Source organism: Chiloscyllium plagiosum, chromosome 10, assembly GCF_004010195.1.
Source record: "Chiloscyllium plagiosum isolate BGI_BamShark_2017 chromosome 10, ASM401019v2, whole genome shotgun sequence".
Lineage (NCBI taxonomy): Eukaryota > Metazoa > Chordata > Chondrichthyes > Orectolobiformes > Hemiscylliidae > Chiloscyllium > Chiloscyllium plagiosum.
Window position 1 is genome coordinate 12,469,248 of NC_057719.1, and position 18,903 is coordinate 12,488,150.

The window sequence follows — 18,903 nt, forward strand, 5'->3', positions numbered from 1 at the left end:
CAATGTCATCTACAAAATTCCATGCAAGGACCGCCACAAACACTACGGAGGACAAACAGGAAGAAAGTTAGCCACCAGGATACACGAACACCAGCTAGCCATAAAAAGACACGACCCTCTCTCCCTCGTAGCCCTACACACGGAGGAAAAAAACCCACCATTTCGACTGGGACAACACATCTATCCTGGGACAGGCTAAGCAAAGACATGCCAGAGAATTCCTAGAGGCCTGGCACTCCAACCACAATGCCATAAACAAACACATAGATCTAGATACCATCTATCAACCCCTCAGAAAATGAACAGGAAATAACATCACCACAAACCTCAGGAACCCCATCCAGGACAAACATATAAATAGAAAGCAGAAGACAATGGCTTCGCTTCACTTGGAGGTTGCCACTGATAATGTTACCTCGCCAGGTAATGAAACATCTGGATATCAAACCTACGCCCTAAACCTCAACCTGAGCTACAAACCTTGCAAAATACCTTGACTATACATACTCCTACCCAGCTTTCTAGAAAGACTGTCTTCCATTCTTCAAGTTTCTCTGTCCTGTCTGTTCTGAAGATGCCAACTTTGATGAAAGTCATGATTCTGAGATGCCGGTGTTGGACTGGGGTGTACAAAGTTTAAAAATCACACAACACCAGGTTATAGTCCAACAGGTTTAATTGGAAGCACACTAGCTTTCGGAGCGACGCTTCTTCATCAGGTGAAGGTATAACCTGGTGGTGTGTGATTTTTAACTTTGATGAGGGGGGCCTCTGAAATGTCCACCTTCTTTCCCAACCGAGGATTTTACACTATTTGTTGACCAGGTCTTCAGTATACAACGTATCTCCTGAACTTTGGCTTTCAACCCTCCCACAACAGCAATAGGGTCTCCCTTGTCCTCACCAACCATCCCATCAGCATCCACATCCAAAGAATCTTTAGCTGCTATTTCAGCCACTTCCAACAGGGTGTCACCACAAGACACTTAGAGTCATAGAGCTGTAGAGCATTGAAACAGAACCTGTGGTCCAACTCTTTCATGCTGACAAGATATCCTAAATTAATCTGCTAGCGTTTTGTCCATATCCCCCTAAACCCTTCCTGTTCATATACCCATTTAGATGTCTTTAAAATGTTGTTGTAATTATACCAACCTTCACTACCACCTCTGGCAGCTCATTCCATACACATACCACCCTCTGTATGAAAAAGTTGCTCCTTAGGTCTGTTTTAAATTTTTTCCCCTCTCACCGTAAACCTGTGACCACTAATTTTGGACTCCCCTACTCTGGGGAAAAGACCTTGGAACTTCACCCTATCCATGCTCTTCATGATTTTACAAACTTCTATAAGGTCACCCCCCAGCCTCTGATGCTCGAGGTAAAATAGCCTCAGCCTATTCAGCATCTCCGTATAGCTCAAACCCTCCAAACCTTGTAAATCTTTTCTGAGCTCTTTCGAGTTTCACCATACCCTTTCAAGAGTAGAGCTGAACACAGTATTCTACAAATGGCCGAACCAGTGTCTTATACAGCCACAACATGACCTTCCAACTTTTATACTCAATGCACTGACCAATATAGGCAACTGTACCGAATGCCTCCTTTGCTACCCTGTTTACCTGTGACTCTACTCTCAAGGAATTATGAACCTGCGGTCTCTTTGTTCAGCATCATTCCTCTCGATCTTCCCATTAAGTTCACTTAACCTAGTCTATTCATTGCTCACAAAGCAGCCTCTACATTGGGGGTGCAAAGCGCAGACTGGCAATTGCATAGCAGAACACCTGCAATCTGTGCGCAAAAATGACCGAGCTTCTGGTTGCCTGCCATTTCAACACAACATGTTACCTGGCCAACAACTTTATCTTGAGCTTGCTGCAGTACTCAGCAAAGCTCAGCACAGGCTAGAAGAACTGCAACTCATTTTCCATTTGGGAACCTCTGCAGCCTTCTGGACTCAATATTGAGTTCACCAATTTTAGGGTTTGAATACCTTCTCCTATGTCCTTACTCCTACTCCATACATCAGGCCTTGTCGCCACTTGGGCTATTACCACTAACAACCCATTTTCAGCTGCAAATGGTCCCTATTAGCAGCAATTCAATCTCTCAGGCTGACCTTTCCCTCATTTATGTTTCATGTTACTCTCTTTTCCCTCCCCCCCCCCCCCGAATGTTTAGCTTAAATACCAACCTTTTCCTAGCTACAATCAATTCCAGAAGAAAAGTTACTGGACTGAAATGCTAACTCAGTCTTCTCTCAACAGAAGCTGCCTGACCTGAGCTTTTCCAGCAATTTCTGATTTTAATTCGGATTTTTTTTGTTTAATGTGCTGAGCCTGAACATTGTAGGTCCAAGCCCCACTCCAGATACCAGGCAGCATCCAAGGAGCAGGAGAATCGACGTTTCGGGCATAAGCCCTTCTTGCAAAACGTCGATTCTCATGCTTCTTGGATGCTGCCTGACCTGCTGCGCTTTTCCAGCAATACATTTTTCAGCTCTGATCTCCAGCATCTGCAGTCCTCACTTTCTCCCACTCCAGATATGCCATTCTCGACTGACACTTTATTTATCCTTATCTGCTGTCTCAAACTTTTTCATTGTTTGGACATTTGAGATTTCCTCTGGCATTTCTATATTGAAATGTTCTCTAAATTTCTTGACGTAACTGAGCTCCTTTAAGCCTACTACCATTTTAGCGAATCTCTTCTGTATTCTCCCAAGGCCTTGACATCATTCTGGGTACCACACTTTAAGAATGGAATGAAACTCCAGTTGAAGCCACAACAAGTCTCTTGAGGTTTAGGGTAAATTCCTTGCCTTCAAATGCTGTTTCTCTGTGGCTCAGTTGGAAATACTTCTGTCTCTGAGCCACAATATTGTGGGTTCAATTGAAGACTGCCACCCTCTAGTGGAGAATCAAGGGAGTGCTACACTGTTGGAATTCCCGAGAGATGTTAAAATGAAACATCATCTGAGTGGATGTAAACAATCTTATGGCAGTAATTTGAAGAGTAAGAATGTTCTCCCCCTAATATCCTAGTCAACGTTTACTTTCCATCAGCATAAAAAAAAGTTATCTGGTCACTTGTACTGCTGTTTGTGCAAATAGGCTGTCTTAATTAATAGGAGAAAGTGAGGACTGCAGATGCTGGAGTACCAGAGTTGAAAAATGTGGTGTTGGAAAAACTCAGCAGGCCAGGCAGCATCCGAGGAGCAGGAGAATCGACGTTGCGGGCATAAGCCCTTCTTCAGGAATGAAGGGTTTATGCCCGAAACGTCGATTCTCCTGCTTCTCGGATGCTGTCTGGCCTGCTGTGTTTTTCCAGCACCACATTTTTCAACTCTGTCTTATTTAATATGTTACAACAGTGACTATTCTTCCTAAATGCTTTAAATGCAAAGCGCTATGGAATATTTTGCAGTTATGAAAGGCACTAGAGAATTGCAAATCTCTTTATAAACTTGTTGTTCATCATGAGACCTTACTATTCCTATATCCTATTTATTATTGTACTATTGAATTTACCTTGCCTCTCCTCATAATTCTCTTCATTGAACGTTTTGCACTGATCTGTCCTCCTGAAAGTTATTCCTGACCATCTTGCTGTTTAGAGTGTTTCTACATATTTTAACCTCTGCAAACTTTGAAGTTATATCTGATATACATCAAAAAGAGCAGAGGCATTAATGATGACCTTGCAATACCTCTGCATATTTGTTTGTAGTCTGCTTTTTAAAAAAAATTACCACTAATCTGCTTTCTGTTTGTAACCATGCTGCTAGCTGCCCATTTAATCTCATGGATTTTAATTTTGCTCTCAAGTCTATGAATTAAAATGCCTCCTTAACTTTTCTCACCGCTGACCAGTACCTGTGGGTTTAGCCTCTTCCTGGTTATAAAATACTAATATTTACAATTGGTCTGTCCTCTAATTCCACCCCAAAGTCCAACGAAAATCAGAAGACTTTCAGGAGAGTTTAACAATTTCCACCTGTGCTACTCTCCAATACATACTTGATTCTTAATCTGCTTCAGCCTTCTTCTGATAATATAATGTCTTTTACAAAGTCAAATGGTGCAAATGCTTTCAAATTAAAGAAGTAGTTTTTCGAGTGAGGTCTCCAACTGCCCGGAGTGTAAATGTCATAGCAAGCCTGAACTATGTAACAAAGGAGTCTGGTTCAAAATGTATCCTCTTAATTTTCTATTTCTATAATTAGTTGATTTACAGCACTGAAAGAAACAATTTTGTCTTTGGATCCATGGCAGGAACTGTTGTAAAAATGACATGATTACTACTTTTAAAAGCAAATGGATTTGGAATTCAGAGGTTATTGGGAGGTAGACGGGGATGTGGAATTTGAAACAAACAGATCAGCCACAATCCTATAAAATGGTTTTTGCAGGCCTGAGGGGCTTAAAGTTCCACTTTTAACCATTTTGAATGTTCATACGAATGATCTTTAAGCAATGACTGTCTTGTATAATGATATCAAATAATATTCAAATTAATATCTATTACAGTATTTTTATTTCTCTGCAGCTTATGATCCAAATCTAACGGAGAAAAAGATCCTGCTTTTGGAGGCTGGAAATAAGAAAGCAGATGGACAGCTACCAGAATTGTATAGTAACCGAGTGAGCGCACTTACTCCAGGCACTGCAGCATTCCTAAGCCGTAAGTCTCAGTGGGCCCTTATACTTTTCATTTCAGTTGGCGTTGTACTGCAGTTGTCATTTGTGGCGAGGTAGCATAGCTGCGCTAAAGTTAATCTTTGCTATTGGGCATTGTGTTTGGCTATTCTTGTGTTACTTGCCTTAAGTGGCTGTAGGATGTACTTCAATATTCTCTCTTGCCAACCTGCTTCTATGGTAGTGCTTCCTCAACTAATTTCCAGAATCCATTTTAACTGTTGAAAATTAACTCTACCCCAAACAAAACCCAGTAGAAATAAAACAGCCTAGTTCACTGTATAATTATTAAAGTTCACGAATTATAGATCAACCTTTAATCATATATGAAAATGTGCTATGAATTAAAAACCTGCTATAAAAATCTCAGGCTGTTAGAGGATGGGCTGCTATCAGTCATCACATCCTTATTGTCTGCTATTATCACTGCTCTAGGAAGTCTTTGTATTTAAATACGTATTTATATAGTTGTGTCATAGCACACTTGCTTAGAGCCACTACAGCCAATCAAAATGTCCAACCTCAGGAGTTTGTCTTATGGTTGGTTAATTCCCACTGATGGGGCAATACGAGGTCAGTGATTAATGTGATATTTTTATTCGTTGTGATGCATTTTATTGTTTCTGTCACACCAACTTAGATTGTGACTTGTGGTTTTGGAACCATTCCTCGATACAAAGAGTAAAATGCTCTTTCAGTTTCTATTTGTGATCGTTGAGGGAAAGGGACAAAGATGCTAAAGGACCATCAGTGCTTGTGCAGTGTGTGCGTGCACAAAAACAAAATACCAAAAAGGGACCTCTTCCATTATTTCAGCTTTATGTTTGCATCATTTTCCTTCCTAGGTTTGGGAGTTTGGGATCATATATGCAACATGAGATACAAGCCATTCAAGAGAATGCAGGTAAAGCTTCAGTGGCATTTTTTATCAATTCATTTTCTCAATTTAGTTTTGTTCAGTTTCCAATACTGATCGAGAGTTTGGCCATTGAGGTGCAGACTTACAAAGGGCATAGGCTCATGGTTTAACCTCTGGCCTGTGAGAAGTGTTGGTGAGTTATCACACAGTCTAGCTTGTTGATGGCACACTTTGCTGCCCCAGTGTGCATATGGCAATGGGATTGCCAGTCAAGTGAGCTGCTTTGTTTTGGACAGTGTTGTGCTTCTTCCGTGTTTTTGCAGCTGCTTTCATCCAAACAACTGGAAAGTATTCCATCATCATCCTGACTTGAGCCTTATGGCATTCAGGAGGAAAGTACTTATTGCATAATTCCTGCCCATGAAGCCATGGTAATCCTCCTGGTGTTGGTGTTAGGCAATGTCAGTGCCTGTGAAGAGACCGGGAATTTTAGTCATGTGAGTGTGGTGTTGGAAAAGCACAGCAGTCAGGCAGCATCCGAGGAGCGGGAAAATCGACAGTTCAGGCAAAAGCCATTCATCACCACATTCTCTCGACTCTAACCTCCAGCATCTGCAGTTCTCACTTTTGCCTGGAGAATTTTAGGCTAATACTGGCAGTATTGCAATTACTCTGGCTTCCTCATGATACTTTGATTAGGTATCACTGGTTAAAGAACCCTCTATGGACTTTCTGGCTAGAGTTCGAGGGAAGTACTATCTTTGAAGCAGCAATGACCTCCTATCCATCGTTAGGTTCAAAATGTAGATGATTGCCACTGATTGGTCTGTACTGATTGCAACTCTTCTGAGACTGAAACTGTTTATGCTCACATGCAACTAGATTTAGACAAGATTCAGTCTTGGCTGATAAGTGGCTGGAAACATTCATACCACAGAAATGCCAGGAAACAATTTTCTCCCCTTGATGTTAAATGATATTACCATTGCTGAATCCCCCACTAATTCAGGGGTTACTATCAGCCAGATGCTTAACAAGACTAGACGCACGCATGCGCTGTGGCTGTAAGAGCAGTATTTCTGATAAGTGACCTTACACCAAACTTCCTAAAGCCTTTCTGTCTAAAAGGCAAGAGTCAGGGATGTAAATGAATATTGTCCACTTGTCTAAATGAGTACAGCACCAACAAGACTCCAGCTGAATGCTATCCAGGGCAAAGCAGCCCATTTGACTGGCAATCTATCTACTACCTTCAATATTCACTCCTTCCATCAACAATATAAGGTGGCAGCAGTATTTACATGTTGCGCTGCAACACCTCACTATGATTCATCCTGATAGCACTTTCCAAACTCTTGACCTCTATATTTAGAAGAGTGAGACAGCAGATACATGGGCATGCCACTGAGCAAATTTACTTCCCAAATTTCTTCATGTTCTGACTTTGAACTACATCACTGCTGGGCCAAAATCCTGGAGCTCCCTTGCGAACAGCTCTTGGTGTACCTGCACCAAATAGAACATTACAGTGCAGTACAGGCCCTTTGGCCTTTGATGTTGCACCGATCTTTGAAACCAACCTGAAGCCCATCTATCCTACACTATTCCATTATCATCCATATGTTTATCCAATGATCATTTAGATGCCCTTAAAGTTGGTGAGTCTACTACTATTGCAGGCAGGGTATCCATGCCCTTACTACTGAGTAAAGAACCTATCTCTGACATCTATCCTATATCTATCACCCCTCAATTTAAAGCTATGTCCCCTTGTGCTACCCATCACCATCCAAGGAAAAAGGTTCTCACTGTCCACCCTATCTCATCCTCTTATCATCTTGCATGTCTCTATTAAGTAACCTCTCAACCTTCTCTAACGAAAACAGCTTCTAGTCCCTCAGCCTTTCCTCATACGACATTCCCACCATAATAGGCAACATCCTGGTAAATCTCCTCTGCACCCTTTCCAATGCTTCCACATCCTTCCTATAATGTGGCAATCAGAACTGTACACATTGCTCCAAGTGTGGTCGCACCAGAGTTTTATACAGCTGTAACATGCACTCATGGCTCTTATACGCAATGCCTTTACTAATAAAAGCTAACACACCATGCATCATCTTAACAACCCTATCAACCTGGGTGGCAACTTTCAGGGGTCTATGCACATGGACATCGAGATCTCTCTGCTCATCCACACAATCAAGAATCTTACCATTAGCTCAGTACTCTGTATTCCTGTTACTCATTCCAAAGTGAATCACTTCACACTTTTCTGCATTAAACTCCATTTTTCACCTCTCAGCCCAGCTCTGCAGCTTATCTATGTTCCTTTGTAACCTGCAGCATCCTTCTGCACTGTCTACAGCTCCACTGACCTGAGTGGCATCCGCAAACTTACTAACCCATCATTCTACACCCTCATTCAAGTCATTTATAAAAATGACAAACAGCAGTGGCCCCAAACCAATCCTTGCAGTACACCACTAGCAACTGAACTCCAGGATTAACATTTCCTATCAACTCACCACCTTCTGTTTTCTTACAACTGTAGCCACATTCAAGAAATGGACTGAAGCCTTTCAAGAAAGCAGCTTGCCACCATCTTAACAAGAATATGGAAGATACATGCTGCCTTGCTAGCAATGTCCACATTCATGAATGAATAAAATAAAATGTTGGGATTAGGATCAGCTGTTTAGTATTACCTGATTTTGGCTTTGGGAATGAGCCACTTTTAATTGGCCTGAGCAACCCTGAACAAGAGATTGGATAAACGAATGATAAACCATTGCTACTGTCACTGTACTGTGCCTTGATGATGGACGTCCCCAGCACACACAGTCCAGCTCAGCAGTAATAAATTGCTTTATCTCTAACATCTACCATCCAGGCTGAAGTGAAGAGTAAACAGTTGAATGAGGTTTTGCTGTCTGTAGAACTGTAAAATTTGGGACTTCAGAAGATGATTGTTAATATGAGAAATGAAAGAAAGGACAGTATAGTTGGCATTTCCAAGTGATTGAACAAATCCTCCTTGTTTGATCTCATCACCTAACTTGGTATGCTAAAGGAAGAAAATAGAAAATTGGTAAGGCAAAATGGAGACTTGATCAAGGTTTTATAAGTTGTAAAGTGATTTATTGGTAAAGGTAGGAATCCTTTCTGGTTACTTATGAACTGGGAGTAAAATGAAGTAATCCTAAGATGAATGCAAGCCGATCATCATTTTTCAGTAACTACCTTACCCCCCTCGTACACAGTGTCATTAAGTTTCAAGCATTTGTGAGAGGAAAAAGATATGTTTTAATTCCTCAAATGGTTCAGGAAGATGGGGCAAGCCATGAGAACAGATCTATAGAATGACCAAATTGACAGGCTGGGCTGAACAAACTGGTATTCCTGGATCCTTTCTCGAATGGTTAGCTTCTACCATGTTCTGTTGCATAAGCGAGAATGAACTGTGACTCTAAACTTCACTTGTTTTCTACTCAGGTTTGGGATGAATGTTCAGATGCAATGATTACATTTGACAAAGCTAACCTGTTGGAGGACATTGGCTTCATTGTTGAGAATGACGTGATATTGTCAGCTTTGTCTAAACAACTGACTGCTGCTGGTAGGTGTTGATCTCTCAAAAGCTACTGAATGCTTTTAAAAACAGGGTGCTGAGGTAATTACAGTGCTATGAAGTATAAGCAATGCATCAAGTGTGATCTTGTAATTTCACTTCCATTTGGATTTGTTCACTTTTCTAAAGGTGCTGACTGAGGGTGATTCCCTAAATTTAACCCATCACTTAGTATCTTGCTTTAGCATCTGTCTTTCAGATGAGATATTAAACTGAGACTCCAGCTGGACTCTTGGAAATGTTAAAAAAAATCACAGCATTGCTTTGACAAAAAGGCAGAGTTAGCACTTTGTAATGGCTATAACAATAGTTTTTAAGCATTCATTCAGGGAAGCAGAGTGGGTTCGGCATTTATCACTCATTTTATATTTGTACTTGAGAAACATAGGAACGGGTATAAGCCATTTGACGCCTCAAACCTGCTCGGTCATTCAATATGATCTTGGCTGATCGTTGAGCACATACCCTAATCCTGTTTTCCCCAATATCCCGAGATCCCTTTAGACTCAAGAACTATATCTACCACCTCCTTGAAAACGCATAATGTTTTGACCTCAACCATTTACTATGGTAGTGAATTCCACAGTCTTACCAGTCTCTGGTTTCTCATTATCTCAGTCCCCCTGGTTCTGGAAAGTGATGGTGAGCACATTACTAAACTGCTGCAATCCAGGTGGTGTAGAGTCACTATGTGCTGTTTGGAAGACAGGTACTGTCAAAGGAGCCTTGGTGGATTCTTGCAATGCTGCTTGTTGATGTAACATACTGCTGTCACTGTGAGTCAGTGCTGGACTAGATGATCTAGTCATGATTTCATTGCTCTATAAAGATTTGCTGCTGCAGGATGGAGCAGGAAGAAATTTTGCTCTCTTTTAGCAACAATAATTTGCATTTATACAGTGCATTTAACACAGTTCAATTTAAAAAAGAATCCCAATACATATCACAGGAAGCTGTCAAGTAAAATGTGACACTGAACTACAGTGCATACAATCAAAAACTTGGTTAAAGAAGTTGCTTTAAAGAGAGAGTAGATGAAAGGGTGTACCATACCTTAGGGTCCAGCTAATTAAAGTTTGCCAGTGATGGTGATGAATATCAGGGCTGTGCAAGAGGGTCAGAATTGGAGGAGCACAGAAATCTGAAAGGGTTGTCCAACATCTTCCAAAAGAGAGATAAAGAGGCAAGGGAGGGAATTCCAGAGCTTAGCCAAGGCAGCTGAAGGCATGGTTGTCATTGATAAAGTGATTGAATAAGTGGCCAAATTTGGAGAAACACATCATTTGAAGGCTTACAGAGGAGTGAGTCAGAGATTTAAAAACAAGAATGTGAATTTGTAAAATTGAGGTGTTTCTTAACCTGGAGCCAGTGTACATCTGTAGGGATGGGGGTTAGGAATGAATGGAACTTGGTGCAATTTAGGAATTCTTCCTATAGGACATGAAGGACACCTGTGGCAGGTGGTGAAATAAGAGAAAGGAGCAGAAGTTAAGCCATTCAACCCCACCATTCAATCATAGTTGATCAGTTTCTCATTCCCATTCTCTGGCCTTCTCCCCGTAACCCTTAATCCTCTTGACAATCAAGAACCACCTATCTCAATATTAAATATACTCAATGACTTGGCCTCCACAGTCTGTGGCAATGAATTTGGTAGATCCACCACTCTTATCTCTGTTCTAAAATGTCTTCCCTTTATCTAAGGCTCTGTCCTCAAGTCCCAGCCTGTCCTACCAATGGAAACATCTTCCTGACATCCACTCTGTCCAGGCCATTCAGAAACTGCAGAGAACCATGAAATAAATTTGTGTTTTGTTTCCTCTCAGACAGAGTGCGTGTATTATACAGGAGCAAAGTGGTGAACTATACGTGGCCAGAACCAAACCTAACACCTGATATGAACCCATGGGTGCAAATTGAACTTGCTGATGGGAGTAAACTTCAGGCATCAGTACTGGTAAGCAATAGTGAAATCAAACTCTCAGCATGTGATGAACATGTCATGTTTTTAATTTTTACCCTGTTCCCTTCCTGACTAGAGGTGTCACTTCATTATAGAGTACACTTCAGGGTACACTGCAGTCCTTCTGGTGCCTTTGACTGGTTGTTATAGATGTTGTCAGTCATCCTCAATGTTGGGTCAGATATCCCAGCTGATTCTGATCCTACTCTCACTTGGCATCTGCTTATGTTTTCTGAGAGATGAAACCTGACCAATTGTCCATGTTTCCTTTGCTTTCTTCTCCCATCCAAGATTTGAGACATGAAGCTCTGATGTAACGTCCCTGGCACTGTTCCACACAGTCCTACATTTTAATCCTGGGACCTTCTATTGAGTTCCATGAAAGATGGTGTACTTGCCTGACTGCAGGATGCTTTCACCCATTACACTGCATTTGAAACTTGAGGGTGTCAATGTGTAATAAAGCTCAGAAAATGGGCTTGAGGCTCTAGAATCTGTTAAGAGAAAAGTCATGCTAAGATTTTAGGTGTAAATCATCTTGAAGGTACACAGTTCATGACCAATCCCACTGCATATTTTTATGCAGTTATTTTTTATTGATATTTGGTCAGCATTGTTATTTCTTATTGATTTGCAGCAGGAAGGTGTGCAATGCAGTATATCTCATTGGGATAGTGTGCTGGAAGTTGATCCCCACTATTTCTAGAGTCATCTCAAAAGTTAAAGATTTTAAAAAGTATTCTTTCTCAATTTTACCTGTCTTTTAGACCCTAATTGATAGAAAATATGGAACAGGTTTTTGTTCTCAACAAAAAGTACTATTTATTACAAGTAATTAGATTCTAGCTACAGGTAAACAGTTATGAACTGTCAGCATACAACCTTACTAATTAAAATTAATTCCCCTTTAAACTCACGCACACTCACACATGCACAGACATGCAGGCACATGAAACAAAGTAGCTTTTCCCATTTCCAATATCCTTCGGGCAGGGAATCTAGTAGAGTTATAGGGATGTACAGCATGGAAACAGACTCATCAATGCCGACCAGACATCCTAACCTAATCTAGTTCCATTTGCCAGCACTTAGCCCTTATCTCTCCGAACCCTTCCTAATCATATACCCATTCAGATGGCTTTTAAATGTTGTAATTGTACCAGCTTCCCCTACTACCTCCGGCAGCTCATTTTGTACATCCAATACACCCTATGTAAAAAGTTGCCCCTTGGGTCCCTTTTAAATTTTTCTTCTCTCACCCTAAACCAATGCCCTTGAGTTCTGGATTCACCCACCCTGGGGAAAAGACTTTTGTATATTTACCTTATCCATGCCCCTTGTGATTTTATAAATGGCTATTAGGTCACCATATAGTCTTCGACGCTCCAGGGAAAACAGCCTCAGACTTTTCAGCCTCTCCTTTTAGCTCAAATCCTCCAACCCTGGCCACATCCTTGTAAATCTTTTCTGAATCCTTTTAAGTTTCACAACATGCTTCCGAGAGAGAGAGAGACTAGAATTGCACACAATATTCCGAAAGTGGCCTAACCACTGTCCTGTACAGCCGCAACATGACCTTCCAATCCTATACTCAATGTTCTGACCAATAAAGGAAAGCATATCAAATGCCGCCTTCACTATCCTATCTACCTGCACCTTCACTTTCAAGGAACTATGAGCCTGGACTCCAAAGTCTCTTTGTTCAGCAACACTCCCCAGCACCTTACCATTAACTGTATATGTCCTGCTCTGATTTGGCTTTCCAAAATGCACACCTTGCATTTATCTAAATCAAACTCCATCTGCCACTCCTCAGCCCATTAGACCATCTGATCAAGATCCTGTTGTACTCTGAGTTAACTTTCATCTCTGCCCACTAAGCCTCCAATTTTGGTGTCATCTGCAAACTTACTAACTATACCTCCTATGTTCACATCCAAATCACAAAAAACAATGGATCCAGCACCGATCCTTGTGGCACATCACTGGTCACAGGCCTGCAGTCTGAAAATCTGAAAGAAGTTGAAGTTCTACATATTCTTCTACATCCATACTGTATTTCATTGTGCACATTGAATGAACTGATTAATTGTCATAATTATCCCCAAATTAAATCTACCTGTGATGTATCAATAATGTAATGTCAAAAGTCATCTAAAACATATGGAATAGAGGACCTGGGTTGCGGGAATAATAACTAATCACATCCATGGTGTTGATGTAATTACTGTTTTCTGATTAGTTAAGCTTGACTACATTAAAAGGTAATATCTTTCATCCAAATAGATTGGTGCAGATGGTCCAAACTCAATGGTGCGGCAGTCTGCTGGTATTCAGACTATGCAGTGGAAATACGATCAGTCTGCTGTGGTTGCTACCCTTCGCCTTGCTGAAGTAAGTAGATGACTGAGAATGTACTCGAACAATTGACAGATATCTGTGCAAGACTATTTAATTTGTGAATGAAGTGTGAGATTGTCATTGCTTCCAACTAATTTTTTCTTTCTTTTAAATCTTTAGCCTACTGACAACAATGTGGCTTGGCAGAGGTTTCTGGTGACTGGGCCAATCGCAATGCTTCCGGTACACTTCAGTTTCAATTTAAATTTACTTTCTGAACTATAAGATGCAGATTCTCTGAAACCATTGTATTAAAAAGTTTGTCATTAAGTCAGAGACCTTGGTTAAAATGTTCATGATTGCACAATCCTTTTATGAGTACTCAACATTGAATATATCATATTTGTAGCCCAGAAACCATTCATGACCTAACAAGTTAATACTATTGTTTGTTTTACATGATTCACCTCCTTGTAACCCCTTGAACTTATCCTTTTATTCCTTTCTCCCTCTTATGTTTATCTAACTTTCCCTTCAATGCATCCATGCCATTTGCCTCAACTACTACTTCTGATCGTGAGTTCATTTTTAAGAAGTGTTTGAATCAATGCTTTCAGTGTAAACGATTTCTGAACAGAAAGAGGTTCAGATCCATCTAGTTTGCCTTCTACAGTTGTGCTGATCACCTGCAATATGGATAATGGCAGTTGTTCACTCCTCATTATAGTGACCAACCGGTCCAGATGTAAGACGAGGAAACGCCAGTAGTGGAGAACTTGGGAATGTTTGGACCCAAAGTCACCTGTTCCTTAAAAGCATGCTGCACTTAACCATCTGTCATGTCTTAGATTACTTTTCTATTCTGTTTGTATTTGAATAAATCCGAGTTCACAGTACACAAAAAAAAGTTATGGACAGCGAGAAATACTGGGAAAGTAGTTCAGTGGTTCCTGGTCACAAAGGTTGGTGAGATGATTCTTTTGCTGATCATTAGGATGCTTCCACTGACTTGTAAGAGGCAGGGGGTGGCTGGTTCACTTATGAAAGGTCTCTAATCAATTAAAAGTCACAACTTATAGCAACAGCTGAAGGAAAGATAAAGGTTTTCTTCAAACCAAAAGTGCCTTTTATTGCAGAGAGCTGCTGAGCTGGTGCTGATCTGAAGGTTTCTCTGCACGCTATTCACTTGCTTGAAGACTAATCACAGAATTGTTGGCAGGCAGAAGATGTTTGTCCTGTAACTGGTCTCTAGTCTACAAAGTAATCTGCTACTTGTTGCCAACTAAAGTTCCATTTGTACACAACCCTTTTATGTCTTTAACCAGTTCGTCTTTAACCATTGCTATAACCAACCCACAGTCGTGCAAGCAGTATTCACAATAAGTATAAAATTATTTGCATTCAAAGCAGGCAGCAACCTTTCGAATCCCTAGTTTTAAAACAGTTTGTTCTTCATTTAAGTCCCAGTTTTAAAAAAACACCATGAAAATAAAAAGACATGATCTTTATAATGGACATTGCAAATCAATTCTTATGGGAGCTGTTACCAGCTGTAAGTGACTAATTTTGGGCAAAGAGTGGGGTGCATTTTAATATCATTGTATAAGAATGATTAGGTCTGACTAATGCAATCCTTGAACTTTGTCTCTCTAGCTGTCTGATAATCTCAGTTCCTTAGTGTGGTCAACTTCCCACCAGCATGCATCTGACCTGCTCAGTATGGATGAAGAGACATTTGTGGATGCCATCAATTCAGCTTTTGTAAGTGAAATGTGAAGATGGGGCTACTAGGTGCATAGTTGAATTGGGATGTTGCACATTGGATATTGGTCAATGCAGAGTTCAGGCAATGTTCATCCATGAGAGAAAAGAATAAATTAGACTTGCTGTTTGCGCTAACTCTGGAATGCCAATGCACATCGTCGAGCTCTAATGCCTATCTAACTGTCTTATTATTAGTGCTGGTGAGTAGGAACGCTGTCTGCCTAACTTCCTGCTGTCACTTTTTTTTTCACAGTTGTAAGTCAACATCTAAATTATTTATGTAAGCATTGAAACCTTATAGGTAAGTAGCTGTTTTTGAACACGTAATTGGAAGTTCTGGCTAATAGGTGACACTATGAAGTAATTTCTGAAGACTGCCTGTTTTGCTGTTCACTTAACAATTAAACAGCGCAGGACGATGAGCAATTCATCAGCAATTATTTATACTTGGACCATTCAGAGTAAGGTGATAGGATGGGTGAAGGCATTGAATTGTTTAATCAGCAGTGATTATATTGAACGACTAGGTCTTTTGTGAGGCTCAATGGACTGAAAGACGTACTCGTGTTCCTAAGTTCTGATATATATTACTTAAAAGTCAATATTTACTGTAAAGACTCTGAAATGAGAATCTGAAAGCAAAATTTCTCTTTCAAGACCGGTTAGAAAATTGAGGGAAAAGAAATTGAAACTTCTGTTGCTGTGAATTTTTAAAAAAACACATTCAAGTGATCAGATTTAATGTATTAAGTGGATTTCTGTGAGGCTATGCTTTGCAAACCCATTCCCTACTGCTTTACAGCGGAGGTATGCTTATTTTTTCTGAATTGCCTGGAGTTCTGCCAGATGTGAATATTCTTCTGCTATGAAAGCAAGCTGGAGACTTGATTGAAACAATTAAATTTTTTTCATTTTCTATGCTTGCTCATTTACTCATGCTGCTATGTTTCTACTAGACTGGCAGCCTCCAGCACTTGTGTCCTGACAGTAGGGTCCATGCGTGATGGGCTGCTTGCCCAAGGGGGAGTTAGTGAGCGTTATTGCTAAACTGGATCTGCCTTTCCTGGAACATTCTTTGACGTTAGTCATCAATACCTTGTATGGCTTTCATTTGGCTCTGCTACATCACTGTAACAAAATCAGCAATTTACTATGCAGAAAACTGTTCAGTTTTATTGTAGTTCACCAGGGTGGTGCTCATAAACTTGGGTGTTGGATAGCTGGTTTGTGATGCAAAGTGTTGCCAAAAGCATGGGTTCAGTTCCTGTATTAGTTGAAGTCACCATGTAAACTCTACCTCCTTGACCCCTCTCACATCTGAGGCTTGATGACCCTCAGGTTAAACTCAGCATCAGTTGTCTCTTTAATGAAAGAGCAGCCCTATTGTCCTCTGAGACTATGGCGACTTTACTTCTATTATTGAGTAAATATTTAAAACAAACACTCAATTTGTACTAATTGCAATATGATAATATTTTGATTTGTCATAAAATGGTGCTAAAGTTCTGATCTCTGCAAAACGTAAATGTTTATTGATATTTTGACTTTCTTTTTTGTAGTGGAGCAATGAGAATCACTCAGAATTTATTGACACTGCAAGCTCCATGTTAAAGACAGCTTTAATGTTCCTGATGCCATCTGGCACATCGGTACGTCAGCTGCCACCAAGCGTGGCTCACATTGACCCAAAAAGCAGGGCTATGTTTCCACTTGGATTGGGTCATGCCACGAAGTATGTTAGACCACGTGTTGCTCTCATTGGGTAAGATCAATTCCCTATCCCTACCTCCTACATTGTGACCCATCTGAGATCGAAAGTCTGGGAAGCCAACTTGTGTGCTAGTATTATCATTGGGAGGTGTCCCTTTGAATGCAGCAGGCAACTATTTGATCCTTGTACTGTGGCCCTTTTGACAGGACAGTAGAAACCTGAAGCTGGCTTTTGGAGAATTCTTGTATCTTACTGTTCACAGCAAGGCAGGTTGAATGCTGCAGATGTCTGCTCCATCCATGATTGTGTTCTCATGTGACCTTGCAAACACACTTAGCTTCCCTAGGTTCTGGAATTTTCTCCTTCAGCCTCTTTCCTTTTAAAGAGCTCCTCAAGAAATCTCCTTAAATGACTCAGTGTGTTTGATAATGCTCTTGTCAAGTGTCTTAGGATATCTTACTATATAAACAGTATAACTTAAATGTAAAACAAAGAACTGCAGTTGCTGGAGATCTTAAACAAACAAAACACACAGGTATTGCTGAGAAACCCAGCAGATCTGGCCACATCTGTGGAGTGAAAACAGAGTTAATAATTTGAGTTCAGTGACCCTCCTTCAGAAGTTCTGAGGAACATTAACTCTATTTTCACAATTTAAATGTAAATTGCTATTGGTCAGTGCAAATTTAAACACATGCTATTGTTAGTGGAGCAAATTAATGGGCTGAATGGCCTATTTCTGCTCCTACATTTTATGGTCTAAAAACCACGTCTCAAAATCAAATTTTCGCAAAATTCAAGAGTTTCTTTTTAAATTCACTCGTAGTATGTGAACGTTGCTGGCGAGCCAGCATTTATTGCTGTCTTTGTTATTATTGCTGTGAGCTACAAATCTTCTCAAAACTCACTAAAATTTATTACTGTCCTTGAGAAGGTGGTGGTGAGCTGTCACCTTAAACTGCTGCAGTTCCTGTGCTGTCGGTTGATCCACAGTGCCCTTAGGGAGAAAATTCCAGAATTTTGACCCAACTTCAAGTTTTACTGAGGGTTTGAGAATGCCCCGTTTGAAAGGTTGATGGAACTTCAGCAGTAACCTTCCATAGAAAATTGTATCTCTGTTTAACTTGAGAAGCCATAGAAAAGAATGGGAGTAATTGGTAGTTCTGCTGAGCACAGATGCAATGGATCAAATAGTCATTTTTGCTATACCATTCCAAGTTTTATTTGAGCCGCAAGTGCCAAAATTGTCATTGGAGAAACTAATTAAATAATTAATATAATGCTATGATGCAAGGAGCAATATTAGTGTATATAAGGCTGATTAAATGGGTCTTGGGTTTACAAAGCACTCATAGAATGTGTCTCAACACTTACACAATCAATTAAATTAATTTTGAAAGATGAAAATGTCATTGGATTTCAGATCTTTTCATGACCTCAGGCCATGCCGATATGCATTGAAGCCAGTGAATTTTTTAAAAACTATGGGCATTACTGTAATATAGGAAACAGAACAGCCAATTTGATAACAGCAAGCTTCCTCAAACAACCATATGCTGTGGACAAAGATTTAATGAAAGGATATTGTTTGGGATAAAAAGTGTCATTGGGTTCACTTGAGAATGAAGATGAAAATCTATTTCATGTCTCATCAGAAAGATAATACTTCCTGCATTACGTCATTCCGTCACTGTTGTGCTGGAATATTAGCTGAGACTTTTATGCTCATATTTGGATTAAGACATGAACCCACAAGTCTCTCAGGCCAGAGAGGTACAAGTGAACCATGGCTGATGATTTTGAAGTTGTTAGAAAACACACTGCTTTCTGAAAATAAGAAACTGCACCATCATCAGGCCTACTCAGATGAATAAACAGTTAATCTGTTTTCGCTATTACAGGTTGAGAACTGTACAGAGATATTCTAATGTTAGT

At 40.3% G+C, this 18,903-nt stretch overlaps 1 protein-coding gene across 1 annotated transcript in view; it reads left to right on the top strand.

Annotated features, from left to right (window-relative positions):
• Nucleotides 1–18,903, top strand: part of coq6 (coenzyme Q6 monooxygenase) — a 29,517-nt gene that overhangs the window by 2,711 nt on the left and 7,903 nt on the right. Inside the window, exons 2-9 of the mRNA XM_043697081.1 lie at nucleotides 4,552–4,686; nucleotides 5,546–5,604; nucleotides 9,055–9,178; nucleotides 11,017–11,147; nucleotides 13,440–13,547; nucleotides 13,674–13,736; nucleotides 15,147–15,254; nucleotides 16,817–17,019. Of these exons, the coding sequence (XP_043553016.1) occupies nucleotides 4,552–4,686; nucleotides 5,546–5,604; nucleotides 9,055–9,178; nucleotides 11,017–11,147; nucleotides 13,440–13,547; nucleotides 13,674–13,736; nucleotides 15,147–15,254; nucleotides 16,817–17,019 (931 nt within the window). The remainder of the gene's footprint in view (nucleotides 1–4,551; nucleotides 4,687–5,545; nucleotides 5,605–9,054; nucleotides 9,179–11,016; nucleotides 11,148–13,439; nucleotides 13,548–13,673; nucleotides 13,737–15,146; nucleotides 15,255–16,816; nucleotides 17,020–18,903) is intronic.